The sequence below is a fragment of the Ailuropoda melanoleuca genome, unplaced genomic scaffold, assembly GCF_002007445.2.
Source record: "Ailuropoda melanoleuca isolate Jingjing unplaced genomic scaffold, ASM200744v2 unplaced-scaffold9814, whole genome shotgun sequence".
Classification (NCBI taxonomy): Eukaryota; Metazoa; Chordata; class Mammalia; order Carnivora; family Ursidae; genus Ailuropoda; species Ailuropoda melanoleuca.
In genome coordinates this window covers 630,344-645,468 of record NW_023255341.1, presented here as the reverse complement: position 1 = coordinate 645,468, position 15,125 = coordinate 630,344, and the positions used below count along the sequence as shown (strand labels likewise).

At 40.9% G+C, this 15,125-nt stretch overlaps 1 protein-coding gene across 1 annotated transcript; it reads left to right on the top strand.

The window, feature by feature from the left end:
• Positions 1-7,348: 7,348 nt before the first annotated feature.
• Positions 7,349-13,491, top strand: TSPAN6 (tetraspanin 6). Its single transcript, XM_011237579.3, has 8 exons — positions 7,349-7,727; positions 8,703-8,891; positions 9,170-9,244; positions 9,909-10,007; positions 10,500-10,634; positions 11,045-11,128; positions 12,542-12,647; positions 13,277-13,491. Exons 1-7 carry the CDS (start codon positions 7,641-7,643, stop codon positions 12,608-12,610), a joined length of 738 nt encoding a protein of 245 aa, XP_011235881.1. The 5' UTR covers positions 7,349-7,640; the 3' UTR covers positions 12,611-12,647; positions 13,277-13,491.
• Positions 13,492-15,125: the final 1,634 nt, after the last annotated feature.

The following is a 15,125-nucleotide window of genomic DNA, read 5'->3' as shown; positions in this document are numbered from 1 at the left end:
GAGTATAGTAATGACTAACAGAGGCTGGCTGAAGGGCCTCCAGAGATGTGGTCTACTGAAGAACACTTTTTATGACTCAGCATGACATCAGGATTGAATGAAGAGGAATTTTGAAAAATCCAAGGAGACGGGAAGATTGTAGCTTACTTGGACATTCCCTAGAGACTTCTCAAGTAATTTCTTAGTACTCCCCAACTCTAAGTTGCCTTGCCATCCATATACACAGGGTCCAACACACTTTGAAACTCTGTCACTGATGATCTAAGGTCTATGGCCTACAGTTTCTGATAAGATTATGTTGTTTACAAAAATTACCATGCACTTTTTGCCTGAAGGATCAAGACTGATTTCCTGTAATAAGAGTGGAAGGAAAGCATGTTTAGAGAGGCTTTAGTGGGAGGCTGTTCAAGCAAACCTCAATGATCTGTGCATGGCAAGATTATAGCTGTTACTAAGCGGTTTCCCAGTGACCTCTGATTGAGGGATATGCTTCACTAAGCAAGCTTTCTTTTTAGTGTCTGGTAATGAGAGTATCCTAACGCAGTGCAGACCAGCTTCCTACATTCTCTCTCCTCTCAGAGTGGACATGTTTGTCCTTGAAAAATCAGTCATTGAGGAAGAATTTTGTTTAGATGCTGTAGAAAGGGTTTCTTCCCTGTGTGTGCAAGCAAACTGGTAACACCTTCTCAGTTACAGAGGGAAGAATTGGGCTTCTGATAATATAAAGTTCAGTAGCAAGCCTGTTTCATGTCCAAGCCACCAATCAGAAATATGTATTGAGTGTCTAACAGTGTGATTGTGGTATAAGAAACGAAGACATGATCTTGGCCTCACTTATTCAATAAATTTAGCATGCCTCTACTGTGCTAAGAAGGGTGGACAAAGACAAAATCCCTGACATCGTGACACATGATTAATTCAACAGTATTTATTGAGTGTCTGTTATGTTTCACAAACTGTTCTAGGTACTTGAGAAACATCAGTGAGCAAAAGAGACAAAAATCCTTGCCCTCATGGAACGGAGGAGGCATATATTCAACAAAAATGTTCTTGATTACAACTGTGTGCATTTAGGGAATTAGCCTTCATTGGGCATCTACCATAAGCTAAGAAGGGGGAAGAGAGGCGAATATGAACTGTGTGATCCTTCTTCTAATGAAGCTTACTCTTCAGCTCCCAGAGGGTTTATGTTTAGGAGGGGAGATAAGAGGGACACAATTAGAAAACAGTACAAGACCATATAAAGTTCTAAAAACTGTGGTATAAACTGTGAGGACCCTGTGAATACTCTGTGGGAAGAGGTAGGCCATGGTCTGTTCTCAGGCAAGAGAAGTGACATAAACAAGAGCTCATTGTTAGGTCAGAGGGGGATGGGCTAACTGGTTAGAGGGATCAAGACAGTGATAGAGAACAAAATTGAATAAATCGAGTAGGGCCAGATTGTGAGGCCTTTGAAATCAGATATAGAAGTTTACTCTAAACTAACGCGTTAGGAAATAGTAAATCTATTCAGTGTGTGTGAGTGTGTGTGTGTGTGTGTGTGTGTGTGAGAGAGAGAGAGAGAGAGAGAGAGAGATGGAGAGAGAGCATGAAAGAGCACAGAGGAATATATTCTACTAGGGTTGTTTTCTTTAAAAAAACAAAAAAAACCCCTTTACTGTCCCCCTCTTGGCAAAGAGTACAGTCCAAGCTCACAGCAGGGCATACTACACCCTTCACAAGCAAGCCCCATCTATGTCCTCAGCCTAGTTTTAAACATTCACCTCATGAATCGTTCTGGACATACTGAACTTCTCGCTCTTCCTTTCATACTTTGGTGGCTTTGTACAGATACATTTACTCTACCCTGTATTCCTTTCCATCTTTCCTAGACTGTTGAAACTGTATCCATCTTTGCTGCTGAGAAGTTCCCCCTTAGCCCACCCCAGGCAGACCTGGTTTGCCTTCCTTTTATATCACATTGCTTTGTACATGTCTCAATTGTAGGTTTATCACACTGTCATTGTACACCCATGACAATCTCTGTCCCCTACTCTACTAGTTTGTTCATCTCAGACTCATCTCTGTCCCCTCCTAGACCGTGAGAGCCTGGGGGGCAACAACTTTGCCTTAGTCTTCATTTCCCCAGCACCCAACACAGAGCCCAAAACATGCTAGGCCGACGATGTGATATAAGGCCTCATGTCCTACTCAGAGCTGGAAGGAGCAGGACAGAGGGGTGGCAGAGAGAAGTTAAAGAAGAAAGGGAAGGAGGGGAATGTGGAAATCATAGGGAGATCAAAGTAAGGGGATAAATAAGACAACGCCACTGTGAAGCACTGAGATGGGCAATACGAAGAGCTTGCGCAAAACAAGGGGGACTAATTTTAAAAAACAGCATTCCTTCTTCAGTCCCTACTATTTGTGGATAACACTATATTAGATACTGTGGGGTATGAAATTAAATAAACCACCTCTCTGTATGATTTAGTTGGGAAGATAAGACAAAGACACACAAAGAGACTGACAACAGCTATACATACAAACGTAAAGTTTTTAAAGTTCAGTACCATTTTCAATGTCAAGACATTTAGTATGAAGTTCCTTAGCAGTCAATAAGGTATTGTTTTAAGAAATATTGGATATGGAAACTGACTTGCCTAGATAAGACCTCAGAAAAGCTTGACAAAACTAAATAGAAACAACTTTTTTAGAATACCAACTAAGGCAAATTGATATGAAATTGTGAATTTTAATATCATTTAAGGGTTTCTCATTAAGAGTTTCTCATTCTATGTGTCCCAAATTGTATGTTATGAACTTTTTTGAAGAAGGAAAGATCAGGGCTGGATGGGGAGGAAGGGATTCATGGAGAATCTGAAAGGAGCAAATGGAAAAAAAGTGAATGAAAACTAGACACAGAAGAGAATTTCAGAAAAGGAATAATGAGAATACATAAGAGACAACAGGAATAAAGATATTCCTATTCGGGAAACTAATTCTTAAAATTGTACATACGAATTATATACTTAAATGGTAATGTTCAAATTATCTGTTTAAATGATGTTTACTTGATGGCTGTTAGGTGAAATATGAGATTTTAAGAAAATAAGCGGGACATGCTTTTACATTTTATGATGGGCACTTAGCCAAAGGTAATTGAAGGGATTCTAGAAAAGGTATTAGAAACTGAAAATGAGAAGGACATTGTGTGAATAAGAGATAAAATGAATTCTGAGTGAAATAGTTGATGTTTTTTCACTGGTTCCTAAGACAGGGAGTAGTAATGTTCCAAGACATTATCCAGCAGCTCAATTTAATTGTTTTGTTTATGACAGTGTGATACTGGGATGGCTTAGACATTCAGTTTTATTTAATTTAATTAATCAAACCTCAAGTCACTACTAAGTGGTTAGTCTCAGAAACCAGCTATGACCAAGTTGCTCAACAGGGATTGGCTGAGCACCAAATGAACTCATCAATTGAGCATTATGTCCTAGGGCACTGGGGAGAGTATAAAAGGGGGCGCAGGAGCCTGCCACACTGGCTCTTCAGTAGTTTCTGAACATGTAGATAGCAGGAGTAAGGTAAGTAGAGAAGAAAGCAGGTACCCTTATAATTAACTAAGGGTCTGAGTTAGTGTGAGTGGTGAGTCTATGAAGTCTGATACTGTGTGTGAGCAGGGCTAGAGGGTATGCATAAAGGGGGCAGAGGAACGCTTTCATTGAGTTGGGGTTGGGATGTGCTTTAAGCAAGGAGTAGGAATTCTGAGTGAGTTTGGAGACTGGGAAGGGAGAAGGGGACAGACCTTATTTATTGGGAGATAATCATACTTACTGGTTTATTGTGGAACAGAAAATTCACGTTGGAAAAGCAGTAGGAAATAAGATGATATCACATTTGCTGGGGAAGGCATAGTTTAAATGCCAAAGAACATAACGTAAACTTAATCTTGAAGGTTACAGGAAATTAATAGGGAAGGGACACAAATTCCTACTAAATATTGAATGTAAAACAAACAGCTACAATACTTAAGGAAAACATTTTCCTTTTTCCTATATTTTCAGCATCAAATATGTGTTTTTGTGGTCAGAAAGAGGGAGGAAGATAGATTGAACCAAAAAAGGTATTGAACTCTCTGCCTTGCCACTCTGGGATGGGCAGGGTTACTTCCTAGGTGATTGGGCTACTGGAACAAAGGCAAAAGTAAAACTCAACAAAAGCCCCAAGCACAAGGCAGAATTGGGGAAATCATCGAAGTTCTTGTGCTTTGGGGGCTTTTAAAAGCCCTTGTTTGTGGCTAAATGTCTGAATACAGCAGTCTTTGGTTGGGTTATTCCCAGCCAAGACAGCTGTTTATACAATGGCAGCCATGTCTCATCACAGAGTGGGCCCTGTTTCTGGTGAGAGAAACAGAAGTTGGCAAAGCTTCATCCTAGGCAAGTTAGCCTCTTTGAACCTGTTTCCTCATCTGTAACCCGAGGGCAGTAGCAGTCTTGACATCACAATGAGGGCTTTTGTGATGTATGCATGAGGTACCACCTGTCAAGCGCTTAGCAACGGTGGTTGGTACATAGTCAATGCTCAATATTACAGTCGCAATATATATAATATATAATAGAATGTAATATCAATAATACAATTAAGTATTACAATATTAATACTTTACAGAATAAATGTATTTTAGGACCTAGAGAATTACTATTTATGTTGCCTTAGATAGAAGTAGATGCCCCTTTGGTCTGGGTTTGGGCCCAGACCCAGGCATAAATTTGAAGTAAACTGAACTTCTGGGTTTAGTGGCATGGCAGGGTGGGAGGTGGTGGTGCAAAGTGTTGTGGACATAGGAATATTAAATTCCATGTCAGCCTTTGGTTTAATTTGGCACTGACTGTTACTTAAACAAAGCAGCGTTGTAGTGGCAGAGGAAGGGAGAGGCGGAAAATCAACACATTCTTGGAAATAAGATGTGGCTTTTGCTTTGGCTATTTTGTTTTCTCTTCAGCTACAAAAATATTTCTTCGCACTCCGGCTCACAACGAAAATCCCTCCCAGAACATGGGTATAAACCTAAGCTTCAGAGGAAGCTTCCATTTAAGATGACAAGGAGTTAGCAAGATTTCGCTTGATACTTATTTTAATAAAAGAACCCCTCAGATAGTGTTATTTAGCCTAGGGAGAAAGCTTTGCATTTACTTAGAGCCTCCCTCAACCTCATTTCCTGTAATTGTGGCCTGTGTGTTACTTTCAAACTTGATATCTGCTGTATTTCCTGATAACCTTCCTTCAGTGTTTATGGGTGTATAGTTGTATCATTTACCCATTCTCTCCATGTGTTTATATGTGTTTAAAGTTTTAGGATAAAATTTTAGTATAAAGACTGTCGGTGCAATATTCATTCTCCAGTAGTTGCTCTCTTGGACCTCAGACATCTGGCATGATGTTAGAGGAGCTGGTCCCAGGTCAATATTCTAGGTACAGGGAAGCTCTGTGTGACCAAGTCAATGGAATGTTCTTGTTTTCTGGTTCTGTGGTATATGCTTAAAGCAAGGTTTCAAGCAAAAGAAGTTTGGGCATCACCTCTCCTTTCGCTATACAATACAGTAGCTATACGGGAAATGCCCACTGTGATGTTGAGCTTGTGTCAATGGTGATGTAGTGGATTGCCTAGGGAACAGATACTGTCTCCTACTCCCATTCTTCAAGAAACAGCACACGCCCACTGGCCACTCTGTCTGCCCTCGAAGAGCTTACGCTTTAGTTGAGAAATCAGACTTTAATACATGCTCTGTGCTGTAATAATGACCAACCTGTTCATGATACATAACATGGAAACGTGCAGCTACCTACACATATGATTTAATAGGAAAAAAATACACTTCCATAATTCAAATGCAATCCATAATTCACTAGGAATGTCCAATGACAAACTTTTCTTAGGAATGAACTTGTTTTTGGTTGACAGTTCAATGCTCTATAGTATTGTTGGTGTTAGGTATCAACTCAGATTTCCTAGAAGTAACTATTTTTTCTCATAAAGGTATATTTTCATGGAGGGACCAAGAAGGTCCAGAGAAAGTTTCACAAAGTGCATATTTTCCATTAAACAGAAAATTGAGTCTTGACACCCAATAGTGATCTTTTCTCCTTGATTACACCTGTCCTGAATTTCTAGAAAGATGAATGCTAGGGATTGAACTAATGTCCCTGAGTAAAATGAGAGACCAAGATGCCTATAGCACTTCATTAATTCATTTGTATTTAATTTATTTTGTAAATGTGTTTTGAAACTGACTAGATAAAAAAGACCTCCCTATTCTGAGGTTCCTATAAAAAGTAAATGACCTATTTAAATTGAGGGCAATTTGAATGGCTCATTTGGTCACTCTTGAAGCCGAAAAGGTGCCAGAAAGCAGAAAACAGTATCTACAATGTCTAGGCTCATTACTTTTCTCCTCTGTAACTACAGGCATAGAATTAACCCGTTTTTGTATCTATAGCTCAAATATCTGCACTTATTCTTGTGTGCTGAGCAAAGCACATGCACATGCATCCTTTATGAAATAGAGACATCCCATTTCACAGATGTATCAAAGAACTTTAAACACCCTTTAAGGCTCTGCTGATTTGCATAATCCAAATTTTCTAGGCCTTTCAACTATCCAGAGACTTGTCTTTACATGTAACAATTCCTAAAGTTAAGCCCCAAACAAAAAGTGCCTCAGCTTTTATCACCAGTGTTTAGGAGACCGTGAAAAAGGCTGTTTTTTAATCCCACATTACCCCTAAGATTGACTCAGGGCTGCCTCTGGACATGTGGGACAGAAAACTTTTTGGTGATTCATTCCCATTCCGTAAGCAGTTTAACTCCTTAGGAACACATAGTCTTAAGTTCTCGGAAGATCTAAGCAATTGGGAGAATTTTAGGGGAATGGACAGACACTCCACAACCCAATACCAGATGTAGCTTGTGTTTAACGGGAGGGGATTGAAAAGCATAGTGATGTCTAGTTTTGGCTTTGCTCTTAAGCTGTGTAACTTTAGACTTCAGCCTCCTAGAAAAAGAAATCAGCCTAATTCCCCCACTCGGGTAGATTTCACTTTTCCTCAGTTTTTGTCTAAAAACCGGTGACTGTACGTGTCGCTTTGCAATCTGCTTTGTTTCTCTTTGGAAATATGTTTCTTGAGGATATTTAGCCATGTAATAAAATTTTCTTCGGTCACTTTTAACCTCTTTTCATTCCTTTCTTTCCCTCTAGGGCACCAGGGGCCCGCGAGGCCGAATCTCAAAGCGCTGCTGGCGCTACTGGTGATAGAACAATATGATCAAGTTATAAGGGCGGAGGGGGGGAGGTGGGGGGCGGGAAAGATTCAGAGAGAAAATGAGGAAAGCTCCGCTTGAAGATCTAAGGAATTTCCGGCACTAGAACCTTTGCATACAGTTTTCGGTAACTTGCAGCAGGGGGCGCTCGGAAATTGTCGTCACTTTCCGGCGAGCCTCCCAAGACTTTACCCTCTAGAAAATTGTACAGTGTTTCCGGCTTTTCTCAGTTGTAGACGCTCGTAAGTTTCCGGCAGTTTCCGGGGAGACTCGGGGACTCTGCGTCTCTCTCGCTCCGCTCCGAGTGCCCGGTGCGGCGGGGCAGGGTCTTGGGCTAGTCATGGCGTCCCCGTCTCGGAGACTACAGACCAAACCAGTCATTACTTGTTTCAAGAGCGTCCTCTTGATCTACACTTTAATCATCTGGGTGAGAGCTGGAGGAGCCCGGGGACGGGAGGGGATCCTGGGCTTGGGTGGGGGGTGTGACCCTGAGCAGAGGGCGCTCAGGTCGGGGGCGAGGAGGGAGGCCGGGGTGGGGAGAGAGGCGCGGGTGCGGTTTGGGAGGCGGTAGCTGCTGGGACCCCGACGCGGGCATGGGGTTGCTGGGGCTCGAGCTCCGGCCTCTTGCGCCGGGGTCAGGGTCCCGGAGGATGGCCGCCAATAGGCTGTGCCGGGACACAGATGTGCTTAGGGTTCGAATTCGATGCGGGGGACGAGGAAGGCAGAGCTCGCAGAGGGTGTCCCCGGACCGTTCAGAGAGGCGAGGCTTGCCCCGCCCCTCTGAGGGTTCACCCGCATAATAGTCTCTTTCTTTTCACTGCTTCATAAGAGGGGAGCATTTCGCAGGTAAGGATGGTAATGACTGCGCTCCCGCCAACCTATCCCCGGGCTTGCTTTTGTGTACTGTCCCTTTGTACGCTTTGCTCATCTCTGAACTGGGGTGGGGAGAAGGGGGAAGTTTCTGGAACTCAGAGACACTTTTTTCCCTCCTCCAGGAAGGTTTTCTTCCTATGGCGGGAGTAAAGCAGTTAAATAAGTTGTTGTCCCTAGTACAGATATGCCATGGACTTCGGCTTATACCAAAAACAAAACAAAACCCAAAAAACCCAACAAAAAAAAAACAGATGAAGTTTAAGAGTTTTGTTAAGATGTCTTCTCTAGCTGCCCCCTGGTTTTGCCCTGGCTTCCTGGGCTACCTAGTGATCCAGCGTGGATTTATCAAGGCGTGTCCTTAAGTGCAGATCTCCTTCCTACCCCCTGTCTCCCATAACCCAGCCACAGCTCTGTGGCCACAGACTGCTAAGTCACTACACCTGTTGTTTCTTAAATACCTGGTGGTTTGTGGTTTGAAGGTGTTGTGGTATACAGTGTATAACTTTCTGTTCTCTGATTTCCCACATAGATCACTGGTGTTATCCTTCTTGCCGTTGGTATTTGGGGCAAGGTGAGCCTGGAGAATTATTTTTCCCTTTTGAATGAGAAGGCCACCAATGTACCCTTTGTGCTCATTGGTACTGGTACTGTCATTGTTCTCTTGGGCACCTTTGGCTGTTTTGCTACCTGCCGAGGAGCTGCATGGATGCTAAAACTGGTGAGTCCTTATTTTCCTTAGAATTGATTCTTGATTTTAGAAAAGTCTTACATGTTGTTGGCTTTGTTTCTTGAAACTGGCCATGGCCCTTTATGATTTCTCCTCTTTCTTCGCAAGTAACGTTTCTGCTGCCAGTTCCCACTTTTGTTGTGTTTTCCGTGTCCTTTTTAATAAAAACATGCTCAACTGATTGAGCAGACTATTTTTTTTTGTTGACTCCCCTTGCAGCTGTGAGGTATCTTATTTATGCTGACTTGGACTTTCTTTTTATCCCACAGTATGCTATGTTTCTGACTCTCATTTTTTTGGTTGAAATGGTCGCTGCCATCGTAGGATTTGTTTTCAGACATGAGGTAAGCCTGAATTTGGGAACCTTAATATGTTAAAATTGATCCCCCCAGAGATAAAAACAGTTAATCATTCAGAAATCACTTTTAAAGCTTACTTTTCAAACGACAGCTGACAGTGATGGCTTTCTTGTAAAAATTCTAGCCCACTTTTAATATAAAAAAATTTAGAAAATTGTAGACTGACAGTTACCAGAGGAAAATTACAGGTACCCATAATTACATGTATTTCCAGTTCTTTTTCTGTGTGAAAATCGGGGTTCCACTGTTAAAACGGGTTGAGAAATCATTCAGTGAGTAGTGAAGGCTCCTCAATGAGAGTGTTTCACAAAGTGAAAGTGGTAGTGCAGTCTCCCAAAGTAAGGTTTTGTAACTTAAAAATCCTGTAGGCATCAAATTTGTACTTTATTTAAAATAGAGGAAAATTGAATAAAAGCTCCCATAGCACTTTGAACTTGAGTGGTTATCATCATCATCATCTTTTATTGTAATGTTTTGCTTAGTAATCCCCTCAGCTAGACTATAGCTCATAGAAGACAGGATTGGACCGTAGAAGTTAATTACCAGACATGTTGCTGCTGTCAAAGATATGACCGTTGGTCAGATGTGGGGGATTTTTTATTTGGAACTTCCTAGAATGTTTATTTACTGGCGTGTTTCTTTACTGTAGATTAAAAACAGTTTTAAGAATAATTATGAGAAAATTTTAAAGCAGTATAACTCTGCGGGAGATTATAGAAGCGATGCAGTAGACAAGATTCAAAATAAGGTAAGTGGTCATAGGTGGTGGCTTCTCAAGAGGGGAGCACATCCTTATCCCTTTAGAGAAGAGGATAGGCCTGTGTCCCCTTGTATGATATTCTCCTTACAATCTTAGATTAGGAGAAAGTATGTCCCTGGAAAGATACGTCCCTGGAAAAGAAGTGTGGGATGATACTAAGTGGCATATCTCCATTTTCTCCTGATCATTCTCCTCCCATGTACACCTCTTCACTCCTCACACCGCGGACCAAGTACTGTTAGTACCAACTGTGGCAGGAGAATAAGGCCAGTCCAAAAGGGTTACACTTGGTATTTAGAAAAAAGTGCTTATCTCTTGAATTATAATGCCAATTGAGAACAGCCACATTAAAATGTTAGGACAGAGATCATTGAGTATAATGTTGTTTTGAGCACAAATTGCAATCTAAGATAATAGGGTAAGTGTTTGACTACAAAGCTGTGAAGTGAACTATAAATGGTTTTGTTCGATTTTTTTCAGTTGCATTGTTGTGGTGTCACCGACTATAAAGATTGGAAGGATACTAATTATTACTCAGAAAAAGGATTTCCCAAGAGTTGCTGCAAACTTGACAATTGTTCTCCAGAGAGAGATGCAGATAAAGTAAACAATGAAGTAAGGAGCCTTTAAAAATTTTTTTTATTTGAAAATATTAACTGAATACAGAGTTGACTCAGTTTTTAATTTTTCCTCACAATAGATGCAATCCGAAATAGGTGGGGCAGGTATTATTCTCATTGACTAAATGAGGAAACTGAAGCTCAGACAATTTGTGACTTGTGTTCATAGAACTAGCAAAGAGCACTTTTAAAGCATAATCCAACAGGTAGAACTTCTGTTCTTCAAACTCCTGTCGAGAGCATTGTGCTTGAAAGGAGGTAGGATTTGTTATATGAAGGAGTGAATTTCAGTACAATGCTGAGCAAAGGCTGACTTAGCTAAAGCTCATCTTTTGGTGGAGATGGACAATCCAAGCGTTCAGTATTCCTCGTGCTGTACTTAATATTTTTTCCCTCTCCCGTTAGGGTTGTTTTATAAGGGTGATGACCATTATAGAGTCGGAAATGGAAGTAGTTGCCGGAATTTCTTTTGGAGTTGCTTGCTTCCAGGTAAGTCCTTGTTGTTAGGAATGTCTCCTCACTCTTGTTCAGAGTAAGATAGAAGATTTCAACTCTGAAGTCTTCAGGGCATTTCCAGAGAAGTCACGTTTTCACAAACTCCCGGCTGCTTTTAACAAAACATGTAGTCAGTCATTTGTGTTAAGGTCTATTTAGCTTTGTTTTATTTGGGTGGGGGCTTTTGCTATTTTCATTCCAGTCTTTTGATGTCTGGGATCTTATGTTTTCCCACACTATTTTCACAATTAGACTTCTCCAGATGTTTATTCCCTGTTTACCTGCTCTTTTTTACCGCGGCCTGTCATGCCTTGAAACTACAAAAAGCAAAGCTTAGAATTAACTCCTAGTAGTACATACCTGATGCCCTTGGGTATGGTGGGCTCTCCAGCACCCTAATTCATTAATTCAAACATGAGATAGATGGGAACCTTGTTTTGCCGTGCAGGCAAGATTCTAAAATGTTGTTCGGATTTTTTCTTTCCCGGGCTGCAGCTGCCTGTTGAGTTCCATATAAGTTCTGACCTACAAAAAGTTAGATCATACGACCCCCCCATTCAATTTGTGCCTGTCTTGTTGGGTACGTGCTACGTTGTGGGTCAAATTCTATTTCCTGAGTTGTGCTACTTCTCACTATAGCATGAAAAGTTTGTATTGTGGCTCTAAGCCATTTTTTTAGAGGCTAGGGCTTTGTCCTATATTAAACATCATGGAGCTAAAACTGAAAGAAAGGATAATACTGCATTTTGACCTGTGTAATTGATTTTGGAAATCTAATCTTAATATATCTTTCAAGCAGCAGGCACAGCTATGTCTGAATCTGCACTGTCTAATAAAGTAGCCACTGGCACCCTCGAAAGGTTCTAATTATTAAATAAAATGAAAAATTCAGTTCCTCAGTTGCTCAAGCCCCATTTGAAGGGCTCGAAAGCCACGTGTGGCTAGTGGCTAGCTTACTGGACAGCGCAGGTATTGCAGAACAAATCCATCACTGCAGCACTGCCCGAGAGCTTCCAAGAAAATCTCTGCCTTTGTAAATGGAGATTTTACGTGATGAGATCATAGTCTGAGCCATGTCCTTTTTGTTCTGATAGCTGACAGCTGTCTTATCTGATAAGTTTCCCCAAAACTTACGACATTTAGAATTTTTCTGGAGTGATTTTTGTCAGTGACTGTTGTGAAACTCCAGGTCATAGTAGTAGTAAAACTTCCCTTATGTTCTTTGAATGTGGTCCAGGAGCTGCAGAGTATCAAGCAGAACTGCCGAGAGAAACTTAAGGAAGGAAATTATTAGTGAATTCGAAGTGAAAGGAAAATAAACCTGTATCCTGAGGTCTGTAGGCTCTTTTGTGTGTGTGTGTGTGTGTGTGTGTGTGTGTTTAATTTTTGTTCGTATTTTATTTCTAGCTGATTGGAATCTTTCTAGCCTACTGCCTCTCTCGCGCCATAACAAATAACCAGTATGAGATAGTGTAAACAGCAAACCACGGGCCTATTCCTCTTGAACCTTAAGGTATGTTCGTTCATCTTAGTCCTCAGCTCTCTGTTGGTGTTTACTTCAGCCTGTGCATGTGATGGATGGACTGAGTTTGCCGAGGTCTTGTCGAGTGGTGCATTCGGATCTGGTTGGTACTGTGTTAGCCGTGTGTATTTAGGTCAGGTCTCTCAAGGCAAGGCATGGCCACAAAGGGCAGAAGAGCCTTTGGGGGTTTACCTGCATGTCCGTCTAAAGATCCTGAGTGGTCCCCTTTCTAACAGATTTGGACGTAGACTGAAGAGGAAAGGAGAATCCTAACAGTGGCCTTGCTAGTGAGGTTCCCTGGCAAGTACACTCTGCTCCCAATATTCTTAATTTACCACACTCCTCTGGTGAGCTCTTCGTAGAGTGATAAACACATCTAGCCCAACCTGGAACCAGATTTGGGGAAAACATGTGTTTCAATAACTTCAGTATTTGAATGGCAAAGCATGAGAACCGTTGCTGGCTGAATTAATCCCCTAGGCCCTTCACGTTTTAATTGAGCCGCCGACGGGGAACACATGAAGGTCTTCATTAGCGGAATAGATGCTCACGTGTGCGAGCGCATACAGATATTGAAATTTGGGTTACAAGTCGATTAACTTTTTTTCCTTTACTTTTAGGACATTTACATTCCCCCCTGTGAGCTATGAAATTGCCTGGATGGAAGACTACCTACTACTGCTTACAATAGACCGAAAACTTACATCAATAGTCTGATTCAATCAAGACGTGTTCAGTTTAAGTCCACCTTTTGTCCCATTGATGTTAGATCCTTGAAACCCCTGTACCACTGTGAAACACTGGAAGAGCTAGTAAATTGTAAATCATGCAATACCGTGTTCCTCTTGACTTTTATTTTTCAAAATCACATTGTGAATCTCTTGTGTTTTTCTTATGGTCAGTTAGCCACTGTATAGTACATCCTTAGTTTTTGATGTGGTATTCAACGACTCATTAGTTATGTATAACAAGTGACCCCTCTGAATTTGCTGATTGATGTAGTGTGATAGAACATTGACCCTTCTGAACTGGCCACTTCCCAGTCGAGTTAAGATTATTGTATAATTTGCATCAAGTTAAAATATTTTCATTAGTCGCTGTTTTGCTCTCAAATTCATATTTGAAAGGTTCTAATTATTACTTAATGGTGTTGGAATTACTGTATTTTCCTTAGGAATTGAAAACAATTCATCTTCATTCACTTTAGCTGCTATTTCTTTATCAGGTTGTTGTGACTTAATTGTCAATATTATGGTCAACTATAATAATCTTAGTTTTGGTTGGTGCCTTTGATTAAATATAAATCTTTCACACAATAAATGTTGTTTTCCTCTAAAATCATCATGTTTAACTTTTAGGAAACCTGCCGAGATGGTTGTTTTCCACTGAGAAAGCTTAGCCCCACATTTCTACTTCAGGTGCGGTTTTAGATAGGAAACGTAAAACTGAGGTCTTGACTCTGTTTCATTTTTTAAAAAGTCTTTGCTTACAAAAACTATTCCCTGTGAAAGGATTACATGCCGTATTATGAAATAGCCTATGCTGAGCATTCTCCTGGAACTGGAACTATTTTGATTGTCTAGTTTACATTAAGAAGTTGGATAGGGAGAGATGGAACCTGTACCTTCGGGTAATAAGGAAGTGAATAATTAAAATTTGAGCTGAGATGGGGGAATTCTTTCCTTGGTTTTGGATTTCTTTACACATCCATCAGGAGAGCCTAGGTCTTCTCTGCCACACATCCACACAGTCCTTGAATCTGATGGTAAGGGGGAGTCAATCACAGTTATAAAGTGGGCAAAAACTGCTAGTTAAGATTCATAGTGACTTGTGGGTACATGTCTTTATATATCTGCTTGGAGTTACTGCAGAAAGAATATTCTCCATTTAAACATTTAACAGGTCTGTCTTTTGACTTAAGATAGAGTGGCAAAGCGGTTGGAAAATAGTGGCTTTCCAAATGTAGTAGATTAGATTTTTTGGCTTGGCTATTGGAATCAGTGAAGCTAATTTAAAGGATAAAGAAACTACTTAAAGGATAATCCAAGCAGTGTTAAGTAGGTCCATTTCACTAAGATGGCCTAGAAGAGCCTGATAGGTATTAAGTAGGTTTTTTTTAAGTTAAAAGTTTTTCCTCATTTTTTTTTAGATTTTGTTTTTATTTGTTTGAGAGACAATGAGAGAGCACGAGCAGGGGGAGAAGGAGAGGGAGAAGCAGACTCCCCACTGAGCAGGGAGCCCAATGCGGGGCTTGATCTCAGGACCCTGGGATCATGACCTGAGCTGAAGGCAGATGCTTAACCAACTGAGCCACCCAGATGCCCCAATTTTTCCTCATTGTTCAAAAGAAAAAAAAAAAACCCGGAAAATATGGAATGGAGGAAGAAGAAAAAAAAGCACACATCACACTGTAGATGGGTTGGCATATTTATTTTCAAGGTTCGTTATTTTGGCTGGCCAGTTACAAAA

Bases quoted from the DNA above. Each gene is read 5' to 3' on its own strand.
- TSPAN6 (XM_011237579.3), top strand. From the start codon at position 7,641: ATGGCGTCCCCGTCTCGGAGACTACAGACCAAACCAGTCATTACTTGT. The intron at 10,008-10,499 runs GTAAGTGGTCAT...GATTTTTTTCAG, and splicing joins TAGACAAGATTCAAAATAAG to TTGCATTGTTGTGGTGTCAC. The intron at 10,635-11,044 runs GTAAGGAGCCTT...CTCTCCCGTTAG, and splicing joins CAGATAAAGTAAACAATGAA to GGTTGTTTTATAAGGGTGAT.